Below are 27,844 nucleotides of genomic sequence, written 5' to 3'. Positions count from 1 at the left end.
TGAATCTAAGCAGGAATGCCATCCACCTTCAGAGCCATTGGCATTGTGAGGATGATGGTTTGAGGTCTTTTCTAAGCAGGAGTGAGTCCTTCTTTCTGGAACTTTTTAACAAACACTAGTTCTCCTGGCTGGAACAAATGGCAGGGCCCCATCTGGTTAGGAATTGGATTGGGATGGTTTCCTTGAACAAGTGGCAGGATGATATCTTGTACCTGTTGGGGAGACTGTAGGTACTGTAATAAATTAGCTTGTGATATTTCTGCCAGTTGGGCATCTCTTAGCTTAAGCAAGATAGGCGGCGCCCTCCCATACATGATTTTAAAAGGCGAGAACCTAGCCCGATAAGGGGTGCACCTTACTCTAAGTAGGGCTAAAGGAAGGAGACTTACCCAATTTTTACTGGTTTTTAAAATTAATTTTGTAAGAGTGTTTTTTTAGGGTGCGGTTCATGCATTCTACCTGCCCAGAGCTCTGGGGTCGATAGGCACACTGGAGCTTCCACTGAATGTTTAACACCTTACTGACCCACTGAGCTATGGGCGAGGTGAAGGCAGGTCTATTATCAGACCCTACGGCAGCAGGCAGCCCGTATTGAGGGATGATTTTATTGAGTAGGAACTTTACCATATTGGCAGCTTCATTTTTGGTAGCAAATGCTTCAGTCCATCCGGAGAAGTTGTCTACTAGTACTAGAAGGTATTTGTACCTAGCCTGGTGTGGTTTTACTTCTGTAAAGTCAATTTCCCACTTTTCTTCTGGCGAGTTTTCTCAGAGACGGTGGCCAGGGCTGGGTTTAGGACCTTGCTTGGCATTTACCTGGGCACAGGTTGTGCATCGGAGAGCTGCTTGATCTGTTTTTGATAGGCTTTCCTGCTGAGGTGAGTAGCCCGTGCTCCTGATAGATGGCTCCATGTACATGCACAGTAGCAAAGGTGTACCTGCTGTCAGCGTAAATGTTAATACATTTATCCTTACCCCATCAGAGAGCCTGAGTGAGAGTGATCAGTTTAGCTTTTTGTGCTGAGGTGTTTGCTGGTGAAGCCTGAGCCCACAACACATCTGTCTCCGTGGTAACAGGTGCACCGGCCTTTCATACTCCCTGCTTGAGAAAGCTGCTACCGTCTGTGAACACAGCAGCGTCCGCCTTATCTAGGGGCACATCTTGAAGATCGGGTTGGCCAGTTTCAGTAGTTTCTAACAGTTCCTAACAGTCATGGATAGTAGCTGGATTTAAACACCATGTGGGAGAGCAAGTCAAACGAGGCTGATTCAACAACTCTGATATTGTAAAATGCGAGCATTTGACTGACATCCATTTACCTGAAGCACTTTGTAGTAAAGCCTCTACAGCATGAGGAGCTATAAGGGTTAAATCTTGGCCCAGAGTTAACTTATCAGTTTCTTGGACTAGGCTTGCTGTACCTGCTATGGCTGGCTCGCAGGCAACTTGGCCATCCAGAGGCCACAGGATCCAGCCTCTTAGATAAATAAACCATTGGTCATCTCCAAGGTCTTAAAGTCTGAGTAAGCACCCCCTTAGCAACTCCCTGGCTCTCATGGACAAACAGATGAAAAGGCTTTGAGGTATCTGGGAGGGCTAAAGCAGGGGCTTCAGTTAAAGCCTTTTTCAGATTTTGAAAAGCCTGTTCTTCGGTGTCTGTCCAAATCAATGGGCCATTACCTCTTATAGCAGTATACAAGGGCTTTGCAATCTCCGCAAACCCCAATATCCAGAGGCGACAGTATCTCACGGCCCCATCAATCAGGCTCTTCTGTTGTGGGCAGGGTGAGAACCTTTTTGTTTTCTGACTTTTCTTGTGGCAGTAGTGGGCATTCCTTTTTCCAGTGCCCAGTCTGTTTGCAATAGGCACATTGGTTTTTTCCTAGAGAGGCCTGTTCACCTCTTTTACTTTTCTGGCGGGAACCCGAGGTTCCTTGGCCATTTTTTCTGGAATGGGGGCCTTTCCTTTCTGCCCTCTTGGATAGCCATTACTAAGATTTTTGCTTATCTTTTATAGGCTTTATCAGCGGCCTTTTCAGCTGCCTGTGTTGCTTCTTTCTGTTTTTCATACTCTCGATTGTCAAAAACCTTCTGGGCTATTTCTAAAAGCTGACTGATATTTATCCCAGTAAATCCTTCCAGTTTCTGGAGGTTTCTTTTAATGTCCGTGGCTGCCTGAGCCACAAATGCCAAATTAAGAGCACGGCTATTTTCGGGAGCTGCCAGGTCAAAAGGGGTATAAATCTGATAAACCTCCTGGAGACGTTCTAAAAATGCTCCTGGTGACTCATCAGGCCCCTGGACAACTTCATTTATCTTAGACAAGTTTACGGACTTCTGAGCGGCTCCTTTAATACCCTTGAGGAGATATCGGTGAAAATCGTCCAAAGCTCTCCTTCCACCTGAAGAATTTGGGTCCCAGTTAGGCCGGGTGGAGGGAAAGACCTCCTCCAGGAAGTCTCTAGCTTCCTCCTCAGGCCTACCGGCTGATGCAAGGAAGTGTTTTCTGGCCTCTCTTCAGATACGCTCCCTCTTCTCAGAGGTAAAGAGAGTTAAAAGGAGCTGTTGGCAGTCATCCTAGGTGGGTCGATGGGTCTGGAGCACGGACTCCATCAGTGAGGTCAAAGCCTGAGGCTTTTCAGAGAAGGGAGGATTAGGGGTTTTCCAGTTATACAAGTCAGAAGTAGAAAAAGGGACATAAACCAGGAAGGGGGCTGAGCGCTCGTCACCTGGAGGGACTTGTGCCTCTCTCAGTGGTAGTAGAGGGGCTGCTTTCTCCCAGCGTGGTTGCAGCTGGGAGGCAATTGGGTGGCAAGCCCACAGGGGACGTCGTCGAAGAGACATCGGATGACACCAAGGGAGCAGGCTGGTTGTAACGTGGTGGGACTGAGTGAGGGAGACTCTCCTCTTCTTCAGAGGGAGGCAAAACTGGGGGAGCCGAACGGGCTGAGGGTCGAGGTGAAAACACGGCCTGGTTCAGGAGGACTTTGGAGGTGGAATTGTGAATGACACATGCATGGAGCCATGGAGGAGGATTTCTAATCAAACTTAACCATTGATTGATACAGGGAAACTGATCAGGGTGGCCGGGACTTCCGGTAACAACCTGCCACATGGCTTGAACAATTGTAGGATTCAATGATCCTTTAGAGGGCCACCCAACTCCAAACCTTGGCCATTCTACTTCACATAGTGTCCGGAGCTTGCCTTTTTAAAGGCAGACTCTGTAATTCTCTGAAAAACCAAGAGAAAAATTTTCCAGCATACATTGGAGGGGGCTCCAACCCTTAAAAGGCTGGGAGGAAGTGTTTCCCATTTTTATTTATTTATTTTTTTAGAAGGCAATTTAACAGAATTTGAGCAGAGATATCAGATCCAACATGGACAGAGAAACTCACTCCCTGGGGAGCTGGAATATCAGAAAAACAGAATTAATCAGAAAGAACAGAAAAATCACAACAGCTAATGCCACTTGCCACATTGCTGTGGCTTTAAGATTGAGGGAGGGGGACTAGAGGCCAGCCTGAGGTCTCCTGGGTCAGTTGGATCTAGGCGTTCTCCCTCTTCTTCTAGATCTGTACCCTAAATACCTTTGGTGTCTCCACTCAAAGGCGAATAGTTTAAATTTAGCTCTTTCTTTCAAGGGTTCAAGGAGTGAGAGCAGAGCCAAGTCCTGGAGACCCTGAACTTGCTGTCACACCAGAAAATGAAATGTGCGGGGTAGGGGGCAGGCATGAGGGGGAAAGAGACCACTCAGGTCATTTTTAAGATGAGAGTAGCCACAGGGGAACAGAGTAGGAGTCTAAACGAAGTAAAGCATGATGGGCATAGGTTTCCCTACACAGTGTTCTATTTAAGGGCACAGGAAAAGTTACAGAATGACAAAAAAGGTGAGCAAGGAAATCTGCAGGGTGGCTGTTTTGAACCCACCATCAGTTTAATCTAGAGGAGGTCCAATCACTTGGATGTGGGGTATGGCAATCTAAATGCCCACAACTTCCATGGTGCCAGAAATTTCAATCAGATGAATGTTCTTCACACTCATTCCTGTAACAACACCTGACTTGCCTCTGGCAGAAAAGACAGGACTGTGGTGGCCAGCCTGAATGACTGACGAGAAGTTTAACCTCTTATAACAAAAAATCAGCACTAAGGACCTTGAAGAAGTTTTTACCCAGACGTCTTGGGCAATACCAATGTCCTGACATGCAAAACCTTAACAACCACTAAACAGACAATAAACACTAAACAGAACAATAAACATAAAACAAACAATTTGACCCTAGGGCAGGTAAACAGTTTTGACAGTTTTTTCCGTTTTTTTTTTTTTTTTAGGCAGACAAGAGGAGGGCTTCCCGTGATGGGATCAGTCAGATGCCCACCTGGCCGCTCCCCCTGAGGGGACTTGGGCTCTTCTTAGCATTGGCAGGCCAGTATAAACCCCTGGCTTGGATCAAGCTATGCCCGATGCTGCCTTAAATCTTATGAGGTCACCCCAGAACCACAGGTGAGGGCCCACTCCAACTCTGTAGCTTTCGCCATGGAGCTACAAACTGGAAGACAAACGCAAGCCTTTGTCCTCCCACAGACACTCACCACTCACACAGAGTTTATAACAGCTTTTTTTTTTCTTTCCTGGAGATTCTCCAAGAAACTTGAATAAGAGAAAGATGAGAGAGAAACAGAGACAGAGAGAGCGCGAGCGAGAGAGCGGTCTGTCAGAAACCAAGGCTCAGCTCCCCAGCATCCTGGGTCTTCAGCTAAGTCCAAGGGAGGGGCCTCATCAGGACCACTTCCCACCTAAACCAGGACACAAAGGTGCCTACCAGAAAACCAAGGCTCAACCCACTAGCGTCCTAGAGTAACGGGCTGAGTCAAAAGAGAGATGCCCTCATCAGGGCCACTTCCCTCTTACCAGAACTAGAACAAAGTCAAATCTGACCTACCTGACCCTGGGGTGAGAAGCTGAGGACTCAGATGTTGAATTTTAGGGCACTGACATGGTAGTCGATCCGCTCTCCTCTGGAAGGTGGTCACTCTTTGGGGACCTGAAAATTGTTTCCTCAGGTGGCGACCCCCTCCAAGCCGGCTGTCCTTCCGGGGGAGCCCAGAGCGAGACCAGCTCTTGCCCGGTGGCATTAATTTCTCACTGGGGCCTCCATTATGTTGTACCCGGGGTGTTAGAGAAAACACCGTACTTTGAGACGAATTAAGAGTCCTTTATTAGCCGGCAACCGAGAGATGGCTAACGCTCAAAATTCTCTCGGCCCCGAGGAAGGGGCTTGATTAACTTTTATACCTTGGTTTAGGAAGGGGGGGGGGTCTAGTTAAAACAATTTTACAGAAGTTAGGTAGTCAAAAATTTAAAAAGATAAATGGCTACAGGAAAGTAAACAGTTCCAGGTGCAGGGGCTTTAAGACTATTAGCAGATGATAGACGTGGGGCTTTGGGCATTATCAATCAGATGAATTCTTGGGGACTGCGGATATAGCTTGCCATAGTATCTTATCAGTTAATTGCATTCTTGGATGTGCTGGGAGTCAGCTTGCACAAGTTAAGTCCTTGAGGAAGGGGCTGCCAGTGAAAGAGCCAAGATGGAGTCTGTCTGGCTCTCTGAGCTAAGGGAGAGTCTAAAAACAGAGTTAGTAAAAAACCAGGTTGGGCATTACAAGTGTCCCAATTCAGTCAGGCTTTCTTCTTTCATTCCATAAGGTACCAAATGCCTACCGTGTGCCAGTCCCAGTGCTAGGCTCTGAGAATACCACATGACCAAGGTAGACCTGGTTACTTCCTGTCTGGAGAGTACAGGTTAGCAAGGGAATCAAACATTAAACACAACCACGCAAATGAAAGTATAAATACAACTTGCAACGATTACTATGGAAAAGACAAAATATAATAATAATGGGAGTCCTGTTTTAGATAGGATGGTCAGGGAACACTTCCTAAAGGAGACTGCACTGAAGCTGCAACTTGAGAAGTTACAGCAAGGGCCAGGGGAAATGCATTACAGGCAGAGGGAATAGTCCCTGTAGATGCCTGAGTTGGCACAGAACTTCCCGTTAGACAGGTCCAGTGTTCAAGAAGGGAGGCTTACCATGTGTCAAACACTGTGATGAGCATACAGAATATAGTGTTTGTGTAGTGGTCGGTGGGATGTCACCATCTAATGAGGGCCATAAACATAAGTAAGATCTTCATCTCAGCTGCTCAACTCTGCCTATGTAGGGCAAAAGCAATATGTAAATGATTGCATATGGCAGGGTTCCAGTGAAATTTTATTTACAAAAACTGGGAGGTGTGGGTCAGGCGTGGTGGCTCATGCCTGTAATCCTAGCACTTTGGGAGATTAAGGCAGAAGGGTCACTTAAGCCAGGGAGGTCCATGGTGGTGCCACTGTACTCCAACCTGGGTGACAGAGTGAGACCCCAAAAAAACCAGGAGGTGAGAGGTGGGCTAGATTTGGGCCAAAGGCAGTAGTTTGTAGACCCTTGCTCTAGTCTAGATCAGTATACATTTTATGTCTTTACTCAGTGCATGTAACTCCAATATAATTGAAATAAACGTTGTACAAAACAGTGCTTACCATTGCAATATATGATAGCTTGATACTTTCTATATTCTTGTATTTCATTTTTTAAAATGTCAGTAAGACTTCACTAAATTGATCCAAGGCTCTGTTAATGAGGTGTGACTAGCAGTTTGAGAAACTTGCTCAGTCATGGAGGTATGTACATTTTTAACTTGACTGGGTATTATATATACTTATATAAGGCACTTGGAACCTTTTCAGAAGGAGACAGAATACGAATAAATACCTCATTGTGTGTATGTTTTAAAATACAGATTGGATCCAATCGCTCCCCTGCTTTCCAGTCTTTTTCTAGGCCTCTCTTCTCACTCACTCTGTGCTTCCTGTGCTCTAACCACTTGAAATTGCTCTGTTTCCCAAATGTGCCATGTCATGCTTTTTTAAAATGTGTCTTTTAGTCTTTTAGGTACCTTTTTATCTGGTTTGTTCCTTTTTTTTTTTTTTTTTTTGAGATGGAATCTTGCTCTGTTGCCCAGGCTGGAGTGCAGTGGTACAATCTTGACTCACTGCAACCTCTGCCTCCCAGGTTCAAGCAATTCTCCTGCCTCAGCCTCCTGAGTAGCTGGAGTCCCCGCCACCATGCCCAGCTAATTTTTGTATTTTTAGTAGAGATGGAATTTCACTATGTTGGCCAGGCTGGTCTCGAACTCCTGACATTGTGATCTCCCCACCTCGGCCTCCCAAAGTGCTGGGATTACAGGCGTGAGCCACTGCACCCGGCCGGTTTGTTCCTCTTTTACTTTGTTTAGTGTATTCTTATTCTTCAAGGCTCATGTCAATTGTTGCTCCATTAATTCATTTTAACATATTTATGAGTGCTTAACTGTCCCTTCTCCTAGGTGCTGGGAATACAGCAAGGAATTAGACCAGTTCCCTGCTCTCTGATATGGGGGGACAGATAATAAAAAGGTAAACAAATAATTTAATTTCAGGAAGAGATAAAGACCATTAATAAAATAGTGTATATCAGTAGATTCATGTGGGCAGAAGTAAGGTGGCTGGGGAAGATTTCTGGGGAGGTACTATTTTAGCTGAGACTTGAATGATGAAACAGAGGCAGATCTTTCAGCACTTAAAAAATGTTTTTCCACTTCTTTCTGACTTCCATGGTTTCTGATGAGAAATCTACAGACATTTGAATTGTTGTGCCTTTATAGGTGACACATGGTTTCTGTCTGATTACTTTAGAGATTTTTACTGTATATCTTTTAGTTTTTTCCATTTTAGCTACGATGTGTCTGGGCATGGATTTCTTTGGATTTATCATATTTGAGGGTCTCTGAACTTCCTGAATTTGGGGGGGGGGTCTCTGAACCTTTTGAATTTGGGGTTTATATCTTTAGCCAAATTTGGGAAGTTTCCTTCCTCCTTCCCTTGCTTCTTTCCTTTCTCCCTTCATTTGTTCCTCTCTCCCTTCCTTTCTTCTTTCCTTCCTTCCTTCCTTTCATCTTTCTATTTTTCCCCTTCCTTCCTTTCTTTTCTTTTGACAGAGTCTCACTCCATTGCCCAGGCTGGAGTGCAGTGGCGTGATCTCAGCTCACTTCAGCCTCTGCCTCCCAGGCTCAAGTGATCCTCCCACCTGAGCCTCCTGAGTAGCTGTGACTACATGTGCACACCACTGTGCCCGGCTACTTTTTGTATTTTTAGTAGAGATGGGGTTTTGCCATGTTGCCCGGGCTGGTCTTGAACTCCTGGGCTCAAGCAATTTGCCCACCTCAGCCTCCCAAAGTTCTAGGATTACGGATGTGTGCCACCACTGCCAACTACTACAGCCATTATTTCTTAATTTTTTTTTTTTTTTTTAGCATTGTACTCCCTCAAGATCAGGGTGTTAGACCTTTTGATATTTTCCCTAGGGTCCTGAGGCTTTACTGACTTTTTTTCAGTCTTTTTTTTTTTTTTTTCTCTGTTGTTCACATTGGGTAATGTATACTAATCTATCTTCAGGGTGACTGACTCATTTCTCTGATGACTTCATTCTGCCCTTGAACCTATCAGTGAGTTTTTTATTCTTTTTCAGAATTGTTTTTAAGTTCTTAAAAGAAATTTTACTAGATTCTATGGAAGCTAGAAGAGTTTTGTATGCTGGTTATTGCTTTTCAGCTCTAAACTTCTTATCTGGATCTTTAAGAACTATCTTCTGTTTCTTAGCTGAGACTTTGTTTTCCCATCACTTCAAGAGTGTTTGTGATTACTTATTGGAACATTTTTATAGTAGGTACTTCAAAATCTTTCTCGGAGAATTCCAACTTTTGTAGCATCTCAACATTGGTGTCTGTCATTTGTCTTTTCTAGATTGAGTTTTTTCCTAGTACTTCATATGCTGAATGATTTTGGATTGTATCCTAGACATTTTGAATATTATAAGATGATAGGGCTTGTTTAAATCCTAAGAGGAATGTTGGTGATTTTTGGCTTGGTAGGCAATCTACCTAATTACCTTCAGGGAATTTGCAATTTGTAACTCTCTTTAGGCTATGGTTCTAATGGCAGATGAATTTTCAGAAAGTCTTTGCAGTGCTATTTGGATCTGTCCCATGTATGTGACATTCGGTGGCCAGTCTGAGATCTGGGTGTTGATTATTTTGGTTCTCAAAGCCTTTAGTATGATTTGGACCAGATCCACACGTGTGCAGCTTGGGAGTTCATGAACAACTTCATGATGTTACTTTTCTGAGCTCCTCCCCCTCTGATATCTCCCCAGTACCTTCTGGTTCCATTGGGGTCTCCCTTTTGATCCTCTGATGACAAAATTGGGGCTTTAATTATCCTTCCTTGCAACACACTTGCTCTCCAAGCAGCAGGAGGACCAGGGGAGACAATGTTAACCTCACTGCCCATTCAGTGGTACTTTATTGTTAGCCAATTGGTTTTTCTCATATGTCTGTCTTATGCATTCTGTCTAGGTTTTATAGCTGCATTTTTAGTGGGAGAGAGAAGGTGGTGTTTCCTTATTCCATCTTATCTTGCAACAGCTTTATAACTTAAGTTTTTCACTTAATGCCGTTGACTTTTATGGCCTGTGATTTAACTTTGATTTGAATCAAGGTATAATAAAACATTTAGAAGACTTTGCCATATAATAGATGCCCCATAAATATTAAAACATATTTTTATTGTGATTTTAAAATAGCCTAACATTTACCATCTTAACTGATTGTAAGTGTACAGTTCAGTGGTATTAAGTATATTCACATTGTTGTGAAATAGATCTCAAGAAGTTTTTCATCTTGAAAATCTGAAAAGTCTAACCCATTAAACAGTACCTTCTCTTTTCCCCTCCTGCTAGTCCCTGGTAACCACCATTCTTCTTTGTTTCTGTGAATTTGATTCCTTTTCCTTTTTTTAATGATAAGCATTTTACATTAAAAATTTTTTTTTTTTTTTTAGAGATTGGGTCTTGCTCTGTTGCCCAAGCTAGACTCAAACTCCTGGGCTCAAGTGGTCCACCTCAGCCTCCCAAGTAGCTGGGGTTACAGGTGTGTGCTACTGCACCTGGCTGTTGAATTTGATTACTTTTGATACTTCATTTAAGTGGAATCATACAGTATTTGTCTTTTTGTGATTGGCTTATTTGACTTCACATAATGTCCTCAAGATTCAATGATGTAGCATATGTCAGAATTTTCTTCCTTTTGAAGGCTGAATAATATTCCATTATATGTATATACCACATTTTGTTTATCCACTCATCCATCAGTGAACTTTTGGGTTGCTTCCATCTCTTGACTACTGTGAATAGCGCTGATATGAACATGGGTGTGTAAATATCTCTTAGAAATCCTGCTTTCAGTTATTTTGGATTTATACCCAGAAGTGGAATTGCTGGATCTTATGGTAGTTCTAATTTTTTTCAAGGAACCTTCATACTGTTTTCCTTAGTAGCTGTACTATTTTTCAGTTCCACCAACAATGCACAAGGGTTCAACTTCCTCTATGTCCTCAATGACACTTGTTATTTTCTTTTTTTTAAAAAAAGCAGTCGTTCTAATGGGTGTGAGGTGATATCCCATTGTAGTTTTGATTTACATTTCTCTGATGATTAGTGATGTTGAGCATCTATCTTTTCATATGTTTTGTGGCCATTTGTATAGGAGAAATGTCTGTTCAAGTACTTTGACCATTTTAAAATTGGGTATATGATTTTTTGTTATTGAGTTATAGAAGTTCTTTATAGGTTCTAGATATTAACCCTTTATCCAATATATGATTTGCAAATATTTTCTTCCATTCTGTAGAAAGCCCTTTCACTCTGTTGATTGTGTCCTTTGATCACAGAAGTTTTAAGTTTGATGTATTCCCATTTGTCTATTTTTGTCTTGGTTGCCTATGCCTTTTGTGTCTTATCCAAGAAATCACTGCCAGATCTGATGTCATGAAGCTTTCCTCCTGTATTTTCTTCTAGTAGTTTTATAGTTATGGGTCTTATATTTAGATCCTTGACCTATTTTGGGTTAATTTTTGTATAAGGTGTAAGATAGGGTCCGACTTCATTCTTTTGCATGTGGCTATTCAGTTTTCCCAACACCATTTGTTGAAGTGACTGTCTTTTTTCTATTGAGTAGTGGTAGTACCTTATCAAAGATTGTTTAACCATATATGCCAGTTTATTTGTGGGCCATTTCATTGGTCTGTGTCTGTCTTTATCCAGTACCACAATTTTTTGATTACTGTGGTTTTGTAATATATTTTGAAATCAAGAGGCTTGAATCCTCTTTGTTCTTTTTCAAAATTATTTTGTGTATTTGGAGGCCCTTGAGATGCCATATGAATTTTAGGATGAATTTTTTATCTTTGTGAAAAGTGCTATTAGGATTTTGATAGGGTTTGTATTGAATCTGTAGATTACTTTGGGTAATATGGACATCTTAACAGCCCAATAAATATTTTTTGCTGGAATGAATGCACATTTAATATGATTTTTTTGTTTGTTTGTTTGAGATAGAGTCTCACTCTGTTGCCCAGGCTGGAGTGCAGTGTTGTGACGATGGCTTATTACAGCTTCGATGATCCAAGCTTAAGCAATCCTTCCACTTCAGCCTCCCAAGTAGCTGGAACTACAGGCATGTGCCACCATGCCTGGCTAATTTTTATATTTTTTTGTAGAGACGGGGTTTTGCCATGTTTTCCATGCTGGGCTTGAACTAGTGAGCTCAGGTGATCCACTTGCTTCGGCCTCCCAAAATGTTGGGATTACAGGTGTGAGCCACCGTGCCGGGCCGAATGTGTTTTATACTGTTCAAATTTGCAGTTGTAGGTTTTTTTCTGTTGAACTTTCCCAACAGCTGAGCATATTTGGAAGGTATTCCTAGTGAACTAGATCCTTCCCTTAGACCTGTTTCTAGACTTAGAAATGTTAGGACCACTTACTCAGTATAATCTGGGAAGCAGTAATGCCAGTCACTGTCATCTTGGGAGCTCCTAGGTTCAGGATATAAGAAGAGAAATGTTTCACTTGTATATATTTATATTTTGGTAAATTCTGTTTCATTTTCTTGACTTCTGCTTTACTTTTCTGTTTAGAGATGTGATAATGGATCATCATGTTTCTACCATCAAGCCTCGAAGAATCCAAAACCAAAATGTCATTCACCGCTTGGAACGCCGGCGGATCAGTTCAGGCAAGGCAGGTACCCACTGGCACCAAGTCCGAGTGTTCCATCAGAATGTCTTCCCCAACTTCACAGTTGTCAACGTTGAAAAGCCTCCTTGTTTCTTGCGTAAATTCTCACCTGATGGACGCTACTTTATTGCTTTTTCTTCAGACCAGACATCTCTTGAAATCTACGAGTACCAGGGCTGCCAGGCAGCAGAGGACCTACTGCAGGGATATGAAGGAGAAATCCTGTCCAATGGCAATGACCAGCGGTCAGTGAATATCCGGGGCCGGCTCTTTGAACGCTTTTTTGTCCTGCTGCACATTACCAATGTTGCGGCCAATGGTGAGCACCTGAACCGGGAGTGTAGTCTCTTCACTGATGACTGCCGCTGTGTCATCGTGGGCTCAGCTGCCTACCTCCCGGATGAGCCTCACCCTCCATTTTTTGAGGTATATCGGAACAGTGAATCAGTGACCCCCAACCCACGGTCCCCTCTAGAAGACTATTCCCTCCACATCATTGACCTTCACACTGGCCGCTTATGTGATACACGCACATTCAAGTGTGACAAGGTGGTCTTGTCACACAACCAAGGGCTGTACTTGTACAAAAACATCCTGGCCATCTTGTCCGTGCAACAACAGACCATCCATGTCTTCCAGGTGACTCCTGAAGGCACTTTCATTGATGTGCGGACCATTGGCCGCTTTTGCTATGAGGATGACCTGCTCACTGTGTCAGCTGTTTTCCCTGAGGTACAGCGGGACAGTCAGACAGGCATGGCCAATCCCTTTAGGGATCCTTTCATCAATTCCCTCAAACACCGGTTGCTGGTATATTTGTGGCGCCGGGCAGAACAGGATGGTAGCGCAATGGCCAAGAGGCGCTTCTTCCAGTATTTTGACCAACTGCGGCAGCTGCGAATGTGGAAAATGCAGCTTCTGGATGAAAACCATCTGTTTATCAAGTACACTAGTGAGGATGTAGTAACACTGCGAGTCACAGATCCATCACAGGTATGAGGTACACTCCTGCCTTTTACTTGTCCAATCTTCTTGGCAAAATGGGAAGGTTTCTCTGTTTGTTTATAGCCCACCCCTCAGAAATAGACACTTCACGTAGTCGGAATTGATATCCTAGGGCCCAAACTTAAAATCAGCTCCATTTTTCTCTGTTCATATGTATTTATCTGGACAAATGGAAACTAAAGTTCAAGTCATTGACAGGAAGATAGTCAACTCTGATTACTACCCTAACTCTTCTGCAGAGTATTTTCAGTACTCCTGAGATGGAAGTCCAAATGCTACAAGGTCAAGGTTTGGACTATTTATGGATAACCTCCCTTGATTTTGTAAGATTGTACTTATTGGTCTGGCTGTTTTAGTTCTGGCAATGAGAATGAGTACACCATACAAAAAAGAAAATTCTCTAAGTAACCCCACTTTCATCCTTAAATGGTTAATGTCAATTTACTTCTCTGTAAAGTCCTATTTATAAGGTAACTAATAGGTGCATTCATTTGGCAGAATTAAGTTTTGTGACTTTACCCTGACCTTGCCGACATGCTGGGACATAGGTTGTAGAGCAGTGAAGACGTCAAAAGGAAGCTGAAATGTATGATCCATGAGGAGAGTCATCAGGACAGCAAGTCTTAAAGGTTTTTCAGTTTGGGGGAAGAATGCCTTTCTTTCAGTAGGGGGAAGAAGCATTTCCCAAAAGGGAATAAGGTGATATAAAGAGCACAGAACTGCTAAGATTTGGGGGTTGAAACACTATGTTGAAATTAAGGGTAATTTGGGCATTTGTCTTTGAAAACCTCTCCACTTCAGTGTTGACCAAGTTAGAGAACTACCTTTCTACACCTTTGTCCCCCCATTCTCCTGTTTGCAGATTGTCTCCTTAGACACTAGTTTGGAAATTCAGAACAACCAGCAAATCAGTAAACCACGAAGTCAACTGAGTTTGGTATCTCTTATTGACCTGTAGCTGATTCTACCATTAACAGATTCTGTGCAGGGTATCATGTCCTAAAACCTCACCAGCTACCTGTGGTAAAATATCTTCTAATATTTTCCTTCTGAATTGTAGTTTATGTGTTCTAAAAAGAAGTAGGGGAGTAATATGGTTAGAGATCATTTGTTGTGGATTTTTTTTCTTCCCTATCAATGATGAAGTCACCCATTGAGCAATCACGGGTGAGCATCTGGTTCGTCTTATGTATCATGGGATATTGCAGTCAAGTCCTTGACTTCTCCACTCTCCTGTTCTTTATTTCCCAGTCTGCCTTGGAGGGAAGGCTAGTAAATGTTTGAGTAATTCTATATCCATGTAATTATGAGAGATTCTGGTGAAGCCCTGATAGGATCAAAGTGTTGTTCAGGGCCATAGAAAGGACATGAATCAATCTTTTGTTTAGGTTTGAGCTATAATTACCTTTTTATTTTGGAGGGAATAAGTTGTCTGTGACTGCTGCCTTTGAGATTATCCTCTTCTTTGCTAAAAGGTGGCCTAGTTTTTTCTGGTAGCTACAATAAGTTGTAGCTAACAACATAACTAGGGCTGTATGCTTTGCTTATACAGTTTGTAACTCTAAACCCAATCTTTCTGCCCTAGTTGTCCTTTGCACTCCTCCCCCAGTTTAATTTGATAGGTTCCAATAAAATTAGTAAGTAAAAAGTACATCCAAACACAAGGCCTCAGTAATATTATGAGTATTATTCTCAGGTTACCCTCTAGCCTCTTTAATTTACAGCCAAATTTAATTTGCAGGTGACTGCAAAAGCCATGTAATATAAGCCCTGAGAAGGACTAATTACTAGTAAAACAGGTGGGTCGAATGGCTCCAGAAATTGGTAATGGAGATTTAAACTCAATCATAGGAGGCTGGAGTACTAATCCTAGTGGTCTGAGAACTTCTAGAGTCCTGTCAGAAGTAGTTGATTCACACTGCTACATTCACTGTAACAAAAATTAGGGGTTCTTGGAGCTTCCTTGTTAGGCAGAGCAGATCACTGGAGGTTTAAAGGAAGAGGGCTAGCCACCAAGGGGCCCATTTAGAAAAAGCAGTAACTCTGCCACCTATGGCATTCGAATGCTTTTCAGGTTGCCCCTCTGATCTTAATTGCTACAAATCTCAAATGTATTTTACAAATGCTCTTGGCTGAAAGAACATTTATGAAGAAAAAAGTGGAAAACGCCTATCTGATTTTTCATTTGTTCAGCAGTACCCTTCTTGTATACAACTTGCCAGGGCAGTTTAGAACACGATGTACTTAAGGTGTCTCTCTGCATGTTAGAAATATTAAGAGGGAAAAATAAATACCCCTAAATTGAACTTTCAACTGTACACATACAAGAGAAAATAATTTGCCAACAGGCAGCCCCAGGCTGCAAATCAGTTTTTCAGCAGGAAAGAAAATTAAATCTGGCATTTTAAGAAGTGCTTTTTATTTCAGGGTGGGTTGGGGAGCAAGTAGGGAATAAACACTTGGAAGGAAAAATATTGTATTTGCACAGTTTGAAATGAAAATTTAAAAGCTTTTTATACTTATATGCTGGCCATCTCAGTAATTCTAGCAGCACAGATACAGTGGGAAATCTGGCAACACTGAGGCTCTCAATTGATAAATCCCACTGTTGCTTCTTATTTTCCCAGAACCACTTGGAGCCATGTTTCTACCTGAGGTGTTTGCTTGTTGTTATTGTTGTTGTTGTTTGTTTTTTTTGGAAAATTCATGCCTTGGATTTTCAGCCAAGTGAGAAGGGATAAGTTTCCTACGCATGGCATTATACTCAGCTGTCCCAAACCTCTCTCTCTTTTCTTCTGCAGGCATCTTTCTTTGTGGTGTACAATATGGTGACGACAGAGGTGATTGCTGTGTTTGAGAATACGTCAGATGAGCTTTTGGAGCTCTTTGAGAACTTCTGTGACCTTTTTCGTAATGCTACCCTGCACAGTGAAGTCCAGTTTCCCTGCTCAGCTTCTAGCAACAATTTTGCAAGGCAGATCCAGCGCCGGTAAGCTGTTCCACCAGACTCAACAGTCTTAATTTTTCTTTAGAAAAATTGGTGTTAGGCCAATAGCTGTTGTCTCTAGGAAACCTTCTCTTATTCTATCTGTCCACATAGCTTTGGTTAGTCTGCCTATTATAACCCCTTGTTTCTTCCTGAACTTCTTTCTGTCTCAGCACCTGTGGAATTATTTGTGCGTTGTCTGTGATTTTTTCTAGACTGCATGTGAGCTGCAGAAAGATAGAGGCTGTGTCTTCATTTATTGCTATACCCTCAGTGGTACACTGTCAAGCACTTATGTTTACTGAATGAATAAGAAAATCATTTTAGAAACTTTTGGTTAAACATGATATGTTGAACACATGTATTTATCTTTGCTCCATCCCTAAGTCCCACTGAAATGACAATAAAGGAATAAGAGGTATAAGCCTGTAAGAACAAAGAGAATAGGAGAGGAGACGATGGGAGATAGGACATATTAACAAAGTTTTAAAAGCTGAAAAGCCAGTGAATGAACGAGAACTGACTTAGCATACCTCAGAGAGCAGAAACTCAAGGCTGCAGAGCTTAGTCATCAAGAAACAAGCTGCCTTACACCAGAGAGCTCGGGAAAGGGTCAGGAAGTTGGAGGTCCCAGGTGCCTCTGAAAGTACTTCTGAAGGTATCTGTGAGGTAAGCTGAAATGAGGAGGATTGGTAAAGTTCTTAAAAGGAGCAGTCAGACCCTCTAGATCCCTTTTCTAGGTCTACATAGCCAAGTGACTATCTCTTCTTCTACCTCTGCAAAAGGCTGGAAGTTTATTCTCTGAATAGATTGAACCAGATGGGCTCTGGTCTCAAGTTCATGAGGCATATCTAAAAGTAGGGATGAGACATGTTATGCTAAAAACAGGAATTAGGTCGCAGTTCACATACTGAAGGGTAAGAGTCCTATTCCCCTTCCCAGATACGGCATCCAGGCTTGTACTCTCCAGGCAGGAGGTTAGAGATTCTTCCCTAGGAAAACTGACCAACACAAAGAGGAGATTTACAGATATTGACACCTGCTGTCCCTTTACAAATCACTTAGGTCACCCTAAATATATACCCCCCAGTCAGCAAGGCCCTTCTATGAACCAGAGCTTCTAATAATTGCCATAGTGCATTATCATGAAACAAATGGTTCCTTTGGGCCAAGGGCCTAAACTAAATCCTACTTTAGTTAGACAATGCCTCATCATATTTCACATCCTTAAATTGTTTCCCTTACTTTAAACAGTAATGGAAAATACCTGTTTTAGGTCCAAAGATAGAGCAGACCACAGTGAGTGGATGAATCAGAATAAGCATTACTGCCACTGGGAAAAACAAATATCTTAATGCAGTGGCATCATGTTTATATAAAAAGATAGTACTGAATTACAGATAGATGGCTATTGAATTCAGACAACTGTCTTGCGTTTTCCTTTTTCTTTGGTTCACACAAATCTTCTGCCTTAGTATCTCTTCAGTATAGAAGAATTTTTAGATGCAGAACATGGGTCAGATTTTGCTTTTTTTCATTTTGGGATGAATTTTCTTTTAAAATTTGCTTCAAAAGTAAGCAGATAATTAACAAGTAACAGTCTGAGTGTGGTGGCTCATGCCTGTAATCCCAACACTTTGGAAGGCCAAGGCAGGTGGATCGCTTGAGCCCAAGTTTCAAGACCAGCCTAGGCAACATGACAAAACTGTATCTTTACAAAAAACGCAAAAAAAAAAAAAAAAAAAAAAAAATAGCCGATTGTGGTGGCACATGCCTGTAGTCTCAGCTACTAGGGAGGCTGAGGTGGGAGGATCACTTGAGCCTGGGAGGCAAAGGTTGTAATGAGCCATGAGCATGCCACTGCACTCCAGCCTGGGTGACAGAGCAAGACCCTGTCTCAAAAACAAAAAACAAAAAGAACAAAAGATGGGTACACTCAGTCAACACATCAAAGAAGTCACTAGATGATAAGCTCCATGAGGGCAGGGATTTTGTCTATTATGTCTACTGCCATATCCACAACACCAAGGCCAGTGTCTGCCCTGTGGGAGGAGCTCAGTAGGTATTTGCTGAATGAATGAAGTTATCCAGGAATTAGAAGAAACTCTGTTTTCCAAAAATTATTTCAGAATACATCTGGAATTAAACAAAATTACAGAAAGCTCCAGAAAAAACTGAGGAGAAAGGTTGTATATTCCAGCTCAGTGATGTTCAGAATTTTACTTTACCATCAAAAGATTTTGAAAAATTGGGGGTACCCTCACATATTTTTAAGTTGATTTTTAAATTCTTTTTTCCTGTTACTACTAAATTGAAGTAGTTGCAGAGGATGCTATTTTCGGTATATATTAAACATTGATATTTAAAATAAAGTTATTCCAACACTTTAAAATATAACAAAAGGTTGCTAATTACCATAGTAATTTGGTATCCAAGTATTTTATATGAAAAATTCACAGCAAATTATACCCATAATTGGGAATTTTGCATTGTTTCTTCGGATTCTCAAATTTATATGTCTATTCTATCTGCCCAACAGAATTGTAAGCTAACATATTTTGTTGACCACTAATCATACTTTGCTGCATTGAAAATATAATGTATATATAAATTGAATTTTTTTTTTTTTAATTCTTGTGAACACATGGTTCTAAATGCTAAATTTTATAGTAATCTTTTCCCAGTAATCTTTTGGTAAAAATCAATGAAATTGGGACCCTTATAGGTCAAAATAAATGTTCAAGAATAAAAATGGACACCAAGGATCATGAGTCATTTAAGGAAAGCCTTTATCCTAAAAGAGCCCAACACAAAACAAACAGAATAAAGAATAAAGAGTAAGGAAACAGGCCTGGCATGGTGGCTTATGCCTTTAATCCTAGCACTTTGGGAGGTTGGCGTGGACTGATCGCTTGAGCTCAGCAGTTCAAGACCAGCCTGGGTAACATGGCTGGTCTCCCTAAAAACAAAAAAATTAGCTGGGTGTGGTGGCATGCGCCTGTCCTCCCAGCTACTTGGAGGGGCTGAGGTAGGAAGATTGCTTGAACCTGGAAGGCGGAGGTTGCAGTGAACCGAGATCAAGCTACTACATTCCAGAGTAGGTGACAAAGTAAGACCCTATCTCAAAAATAAAACAAACAAACAAACAAAAAACCAATGTTACATTCGCTGAAACAATTGAAAGTATAAAAACAGGAACATTCCAGCCGAGTGCGCGGTGGCTCATGCCTGTAATCCCAGCACTTTGAGAGGCCGAGGCAGGCGGATCATGAGGTCAGGAGATCCAGACCATCCTGGCTAACACAGTGAAACCCCATCTCTACAAAACAAACAAACAAACAAACAAACAAAAAAAAATTAGCCGGGCGTGATGGCGGGCGCCTGTAGTCCCAGCTACTCGGGAGGCTGAGACAGGAGAATGGTGGGAACCCAGGAGGCGGAGCTTGCAGTGAGCCGAATTTGCGCCACTGCACTCCAGCTTGGGTGACAGAGCAAGACCCCATCTCAAAAACAAAAAACAAACAAACAAAAAAAACCAGGAACATTCCTAGAACAATGAGAAACTTTTGGGAATTTAAAATTTGTTAGATGTAGTGAAGGAACTCTCCAAAAAAGTAGAGTAAATAGATAAGGGACCTAGAAAAGGAACATTAAAAAAAAAAAAAAACAGAGTATCTGCCTAGAAGGTCAAATATCTGTCTAATTCCTGAAGGAGCAGTGAAGAACATGAAGTGGAGAAATAATGGGATAGTTTCCCAGGACTGAAGAACATAAATTTTTAGATTGGCAGGACCATCCAGTGCTGGAGCTGGCTTGTCCTGGCTCATGAGATCTGACTGTTAAACTTTCAGGAATTTTTGCAAGCTGATTGTTAAACGAAGTTGTTATTAAAACTTATTTCCAAATTATTTCCGATTTTACTGTTACTTAAGCTCTTGTGGTTTTTGCATCTATTTTATCTATATGGTGTAAATACTATATAATAAGGTGCTACAGCTCTTCTCTTGGCAACTGCACATTGAGTAATGTCACATTGGTACCTTGGCAGGAAGATTTACACCACGGAAATCAGGAAGCACTACAAATCGTGGCTTTTTTCCCCCGAGAAAAATTAAACCTTTATCAGTGCAGCACTGGATTCATCTAGTATCCAGTACAGTCAATGAAAAAGACCCACACCCAGAGGCATATCATCATGAAATTTTGGAACATTGGTGATAAAGAGAACATTGTGAAAACTTTGAGAAAGAACATACATTTCACGTGTAAAAATAATAAGTCATCATAATGACATCAGACTTATCAATAATACTGTGAAAGCTTGACGTCATTAAAATCATGCCCTCAGAATTCTATGAAAAGGGTGATTTGCAATTTGGAATTCTATATCCAAATAATAGGGTGGAATGGAGACATTTTCAAACCTGTGAAGTCTGAAAAGATTACCTACCTCTCATGTAGCTTTTCTAAGGAAGCCTATGGAGATGTACTTCAATACACCACAAAAGAATGGTATGTAGGAAATAGTCTGACACTGGAGAGAGGCAAAGACAGTCCTGAGGATAATGATAAAGGGAATTTGCAGAATCACTGTTCACGTGTCAGACCATTTGGAAGCACGAGAGTGGAGGAGTCCAAGAAGAATGTGTCCAAGGAAAAAATAAAATTGTTAGAATACTGGTAGGTTTGAGTATATTAAGAAGAGATTGTGAGTTTTCCTAGTAGAGTTGTCAGCATAGGCTTCACTGAGGAGGTGGTGGTTGCGAAAGCTTTTGAAGGAAGTCAGGGAGCAAGCCATGTGGATAGCAGGAAGAAGAATATACCCAGCAAAAGGAATAGCATATCTAAAGGCCCTGAGGTAGATCTGATGCACTTGAGGGACAACAAGAAGGCCAGGGTGGCTGGACTGGAGTGAGCAAGGGGCAGAGTACTTGGAAATAGGGTCAGAGACCTGATTTGGGGTGGGGAGGTAGGCAGATACATAAGGCCATTCTATAGCTTTGGATTTAACTATAAATGAGGTAGATTGTGTCATGTTTGAGCAGAGGAATGACGTAGTCTCACTTATGTTTTAACAGAGTCACTCTGGCTGTTCTGTTAAGAGTAGAATGTAGGCAGGTAGGGTGGCAGCAGGGATGCCAGTTAAGAGACTGTTGCAGTGATCCAGTAAGTAATAGCTATGGCATTCTGTTTCCTGCCACTAGGATTTAAGTTCTTTACTGTCCACTGATGTATCCTAAGCACCTAGAAGACAGTCTGGCACATACCAAGTCCTCTGTGATTATTTGTTGTTTAACAGTGGTAGCTTCGATCAGAGTGGTAGCATTGGGAATAGTAAATAATTATATTTTCAATGTATTTTGCAGGTTAGAGCCCAATTGATTAATGGTGGATGGTCTATGGGCCACGAAAGAACAAAGTCAAAGATAATTCTAATGTTTTTGGACTGAACAGCTTGCAAGAGAGAGTTGCCATTAAACTGTAAACCTGTGGGTAGAGCAGGTTTAGGGGAGAAGATCAAAAGTTCTGTAAGTAGAGATATCTCATAGTTTCTCAAAGGAGTGTTAGCTGTGTCACAGCCACCTGACGAGTCAAGTACAATAGGGACTGAAAATTAACTTATTGGAGTTAGCAATGTGGAGGTCATTGGTAACCTTGACAGGAGTAGTTTGAGTAAGATGGTAGGGGTGAAGGCCTCTTTAGGGTGGGTTAAAGAAAGACTGGGAGGACAGAAGTTGGACAATATGGAAAAGTGTTTTGAGGAGTTTTATTACAATGGGAGCTGAAAAGTGGTGCATTAGCTGGAGGGGTAGGTAGTGTTAGATTTTGTTTTTGTTATTTTTTAGATGAGAGGGAAAAAATGGCATGTTTGCATACAGATGGGACTGATCCTGTAGAGAAGGGGAAACAGTAGGAAAGTGGAGGAACTGCTTAAGTGTATGAGAGGGGTTGGGTGCTAGTGCACTGGCAGAGGGATTTGCCTTGCATGGGAGCACAGAAAGTTATATATGTACAAATGTTGGGTAGATGTGCTGATGAGAGCTTTAAAAAAGTTATCTTCTGCTAACTTCCATTTGTCAGTAACAAAGTAAGCGATGCCATTAGCTAAGAGTGAGCATGGAGGAGGGGAGATGAAATAGTCATGGACGAGCATGGGAGTCTGGAAGGACTATGGAAATGTAGCACGAGTGCCCTGCAGCATTAAGGGCCCACATAAAGTTCATGGCCATAAGTTTAAAGTGACCATTGTATGTTTTTCTACAGCCATGGAGAAAACCAAGTAGTACAGGCAGGGAATAGGCAGAGTTGAGCTTAACTGGAGGCTGTAGTTTTTCTAAGCAAGTACCACAAAGCAAGAGAATTTAAGATTGTTGAGGATGTGTGCAACGGAGTGATTTAGTGATTTCATCTTATGTGGAAGGAAGGAAGAGAGGATATGATGAGTGTAGGATGGCAAGAAGTTGGTAGAATCGGTGGATTATAGGTCTTGTGGGGGTTGAAGGATCGCTGAAATTGGGATGAATAGAGGGAGTGAGCCGGAAAGATGGGAGAGAAGATGGTTGGAGAGTGTGACGGTCTACCCTGTGACTAGAGAGGGTTTGCAGTCGTTGGTAATGGTGAGGTTGAGGGTGTGAATGTGGAATAAGCAGTTGAGGTTGAGAGGAGGTCAAGGAACTAGTAGGAGGCTATGGTACTGTAAAGAACATTTCTGAGGATTTTGAAATTACCGAGAACTAAGAGAGGTATAGCTGGACAGAGTGACACTGAGGCAGGAACTAAAGTGTGAAGACATCAAAGGGAGTGACTGCTTTTAATCAGTGGGGAGCATGGAGAGTGGAGGTGGTAGGTGCTGCGGAGGAAGAGGAACTGTTTCAACCTGTAGATTATCACAGATGCTTTGATTTGTGGTCATCACAAACCTGTGAGCCAGCCCCCATCATTTTACCTTTGAAAGCCAGTGAGTCAGTGAGTCAGGCAGGGCTAAGGTGTAGATGAGATGGTGCCAGATCTTTGCTGAAAACTGAAGTGCCCAGGATCTTTTATTTCAGCTCAAATGAAAGGGAAAAAATAAGCTCTATTTGGCTGAAGATTTATTTTTATGATTTATACCGAGGCTGTGAAAATTACTGTCAGGAGGAGTAATGGAAAAGCAGTGTTGCTTGCTAGGCTTTCTTTAGGGGGAGCAGAAAAGTATTCATGTCCATCTAATACCATAGGTTAATAGTGAAAATAAAAATTACCCTCAACTAATTAATCTTTCTGGTCTCATGAAAGTTAGGAACACTGAAGTTTTTTATTCCATTTGTTTCAGGGATGAGATATTATACTTTTCTCCCAGACTAAAAAAAAATTTGTATCCCCTTGATTGTTGAACCATATGATATGCTTGAATATAGAGGTTTAAAAAAATGTATACTGATAGACAGTTGACATTCTAAGTAGCTGTAGGAAAGTGAAAAATAAGGAAAAAATTCAAAATGTCATTATACAACTATTAACATTTTAATGTGTTTCTGCCAGTCTTTGCTTTAAGTGTGAGTTTTTGTTTTCTTTGTGTTTTAGCCATATTATATAGACAGTATTGTATCCTACTTCTTTTATTTACAAATGTGATAAACATTTCCCCTGTTACCATATAATCTTTGAAAATGGTAGTTTTCCATTAGCTTTTTAATTTTTTCTTCCTCTATAAACAATGCTGTATGAATGTACACAGAGATTTTTCTGCATGTACGAGTGATTCCTTAGGGTAAATTTCCAGAAGAATAGAAGTACTTGTCAAAGAGTATTAAATTTAGTTTTGTGGCCAGGCATGGTGGCTCACGCCTGTAATTCCAGCACTTTGGAAGGCTGAGGTGGATGGATTGCTTGAGGCCAGGAGTTGAAGACCAGTCTGGGCAACATGGCGAGACCCTGTCTCTACAAAAAAAAAAAAAAAAAAAAAAAAAAAAAAAAAAAAAATTAGCTGGGTGTGGTGGCATGCACCTGTTGTCCTGGCTACTTGGGAAGCTGAGGTAGGAGGATTGCTTGAGCCCAGGAGAGGCGGAGGTTGCAGTAAGCTGAGGTTGTGCCACTGCCCTCTAGCCTGGGCAACACAGTGAGACCCTGTCTCAAAAAATAAAAAAATAAAATAAAATTTAGCATTTGTTACAGTGATGAGAAATAACTGTTCTGTCATTATTTTCAAAGATGAGTCAGATATATGACTCTATGTCTGTTACTGTTCTTCTAGATACTGGTGTTTCTGCAGGAGTATAGGTAGCTAGTTTCCAAATTTTATTTAAACAAACAAAGAATGGGTAATTTATTTGTGAAAAAGGCTTGCTGGAAGTTGGTGATCCCGAGAAGAGTCAGAGGCTGCTTCTGTTCAGGGTTTTCTGTTCTCTGTAACTCCTTCCTAGTTCAGTCTAAGGCAATTATTTGGGGAAAGTAAGTTCTTGACCTTTTTCCCCAGTTGAGCTGTTATTAGAAAAGAGTAGAAATAGTTGTCATAAACTAGTTATACTCATTTTAAACTTGTTTTTAGAGTCTTTGTTAACTTTTCTAAAGTAGGTCTGGGTGTGGTGGCTCATGTCTGTAATCCTAGCATTTTAGGAGGCCAAGGCGGGCAGATCAGTTGAACCCAGGAGTTCAAGGCCAGCCTGAGCAACATGGCAAAATCCCATCTCTATAAAAAATACAAAAATTAGCTGGGTGTGGTGGCACGTGCCTGTAGTCCCACCTACTCTGGGGGCTGAGGTGGGAGGAATGCTTGAGCCTGGGAGGTCAAGGCTGCAGTGAGCTGAGATCACACCACTGTACTCCAGCCTGGGCAACAAAGCGAGACCCTGTCTCAAAAAAAAAAAAAAAAACAAAAAACCCAAAACCCAAACACATTTCTAAAGTAATTTGTTGTTTTCCATTTTTAGTTATATGTTTTGCTTTTTAAAAGTATTTGTAGCTGGCCAGACCTGTAATGTGTGAGAGACAGTTCTATCTTAATTCATTACCTAGGTTTTAATTGTATTTAAAGAATGAGTTGTTCTTAGACATATATTTGTCAATTTAAAATTCAAGACAGCTTTGTGTACTCACTAACAAAGCCTTCCTCACTGGTCCTTTCGTTTAGATTCAAAGACACTATTATAAATGCCAAGTATGGAGGGCACACAGAGGCAGTACGCCGGCTGCTGGGTCAGCTCCCCATCAGTGCTCAGTCTTACAGCGGTAGCCCCTATCTGGATTTGTCTCTCTTCAGTTATGATGACAAGTGGGTATCTGTCATGGAGCGGCCCAAGACTTGTGGAGATCACCCAATCAGGTACAGTGTCACTGCTGTAGCTACAAACTGCTCAAGGGCTGAAGATGGCCTGCTTTCTTTTTCTCTTTTTCTGGACATCATTTGATTGTGACTGTCTCCACTCGTACTCATGGGTAAGGTTGAAAAGGCAGGCTATTTCTGTAATGCAGTGAGTGCTATGATCATTTAGGTACTAGTCTCATAAGTTATTCCTACTCTTTGCTTCTCATCAGAACATCTAATTCAGATAAGTGTTGTCCTCTTTTAAAGGTATCCAGGGGAGGAAGCTGTACTTTCCCATTTAATAATCTAATACCATTCCATAATAGTTTTTGACATTGAGACTTTATAATTATGTGTCTAACACAAATTATTTTATCCTGCCCTGTTACCTCATAGAAAAAATAGCAGAGACAATTTGGGGAACTGCTGACAGATTTAGAAGAAACTCATGCTTCCTCACTTGGAGGAATTTTGGAATGTAGACTACTGTGTTATTGTTAGAGGTTTGAAACTGACGTCTTACAAGAAATTCTTTCCTCACAGAAGTCTAGTTCACAGACCCATCTGTCACTCCATATATGGAGCCTGTTCTGTGTGCTGTAATAGTATTAGGGGGAGGAGCTGAAATTACTGTCACTAGTGGAGTTACCTCAAGGTGGGTGTGTTCCTGGGGCTATAGGCTGGAGCTTGGAAGGTCTTTTTCACATAGAAACAGTGGTAGTTAGATCTTTATGATAGATATATTTCATCATCCAGTCTCATTGTGTATTAAATGGGCCTGTGTGACATATTCTGTATAATTAATCACCATTTGTAATATTTCCTTTGGGAAATTAGAGTCAAGTTCCAAAAACTAGTTAATTTTTTTTTTTATTACGGAAAGTTTTAAACATATACAAAAAGTAGAAGAGCATAATAAACCTTCATGTACCCATCACCCACTTCAACAGTTACCAGCTCGTGGCCACTCCTGTCTCAGCTATTTCCATCACCACCCCTACTCCCTCCCCTTCCCATCACTGTCCTGGGTTATTTTAAAGGAAATCCAAGTTATCCTAGCAAAACAAGTAACATCATTACCCCATCTTTAAAAAATTAACAAAAAATCTTTAATATCTTCAAATATCTAGTCAGTTTTTACATATCCCTGTTGTCTTATAAATATTATTTTTATAGTTAATTTGTTTGCATCAGATTCAAACAAGGTTCATGCATTGCATTTGGTCCCTTCAGTCATTTTTTTTTTTTTTTTTTTAAGACGGAGTCTCCGTCTGTTGCCCAGGCTTAAGTGCAATGGCACGATCTCAACTCACTGCAACCTCTGCCTCCCGGGATCAAGCAATTCTCCTGCCTCAGCTTCCCAAGTTGCTGGGATTACAGGTGCCCGCCACCACACCTGGCTAATTTTTGTATTTTTGTAGAGACGGGGTTTCACCATGTTGGCCAGGCTGGCCTCGAAATCTTGACCTCAGGTGATCCACCCACCTCAGCCTCCCAAAGTGCTGGGATTACAAGCATGAGCCACTGTGCCTGGCCCAGTCATTTTTATTCTGTAGGTTCTTCTTCCCCCTTTTATTTTCTTTGCAATGAAATTATTGAGGAAACCAGGTTGTTTTTCCTCTAGCGTTCTCCAAATTCTAGATTTTGCTTGTTGCATCCCTGGGATAGTATTTACTGTATTTCTTATTTACCCATATGTCCTGTAAAGCGGGAATGAGATTTAGAAGCTCAAACAACCCACTTTAAATTACAATTCCTTTGTGTTTGGGGATTGTGGGAGTAAAGCTATGTGTTTTTTACACATAAAAAAATGGGCCTTCATCTGATATGAGTCAAGTACCATGAGATACATTTCTCTCTCCTTTCTGACTTTCCTACCTTTCTAATTGGAGAAGATGAATCTAAAATTTGGAAATGCTATTGCTCCTGAATAAAGGGGTTTCTCTTATAATTCTTCTTTATATTTTTAATTGGAAATGAGAAATATAAGGATATTAAGGGCCTTTGAAGAGAGAATGCCATTCCTCCAGTATCTTTATTGTATAATCCAGTCTAGTCTTTGTCAATATGCATATTTACATTTGCACAGTTGTAATCATGGTTAGCATCATTTTTTGTAGTCTGTTTTTATAAATGTTATTTCATGTTGTTATTATACATAGTCCTCACAATTACAGTCCTAATGAAGGTGTATTATTCTATCAAACAGATGTACCATGATTTATTTAACTATTCCCCCATCACTGAGCATTTATTCTCTTTCTACATTTTTACATTAAAACAAATGCCATAGTAGTCATCTTTATTCGTGTACTACTTATTTCACTTAAATCAAATTCTGAGGATATAAATT

General features: G+C 41.2%; 1 protein-coding gene across 12 annotated transcripts in view; it reads left to right on the top strand.

Annotated features, from left to right (window-relative positions):
• The window catches only part of DET1 (DET1 partner of COP1 E3 ubiquitin ligase), a 31,473-nt gene that overhangs the window by 1,984 nt on the left and 1,645 nt on the right, over positions 1-27,844 (top strand). For 2 of the 12 annotated variants that reach the window (XM_054451700.2, XM_063652906.1), the window contains exons 2-4: positions 12,118-13,210; positions 16,024-16,211; positions 25,318-25,509. In XM_054451700.2, the coding sequence (XP_054307675.1) occupies positions 12,128-13,210; positions 16,024-16,211; positions 25,318-25,509 (1,463 nt within the window). In that variant the 5' untranslated portion in view covers positions 12,118-12,127. Of the gene's footprint in view, positions 1-744; positions 879-4,336; positions 4,509-7,433; positions 7,504-8,541; positions 8,592-12,117; positions 13,211-16,023; positions 16,212-25,317; positions 25,510-27,844 lie in introns of those variants that run through there. The other 10 variants (XM_063652907.1, XM_063652908.1, XM_054451703.2 and 7 more) reach the window with 10 other exon arrangements.

Source organism: Pongo pygmaeus, chromosome 16 (genome assembly GCF_028885625.2).
Source record: "Pongo pygmaeus isolate AG05252 chromosome 16, NHGRI_mPonPyg2-v2.0_pri, whole genome shotgun sequence".
NCBI classification, from domain to species: Eukaryota; Metazoa; Chordata; class Mammalia; order Primates; family Hominidae; genus Pongo; species Pongo pygmaeus.
The sequence above is the reverse complement of the archived record's forward strand: the minus strand, read 5'-3'. Positions and strand labels throughout refer to the sequence as shown.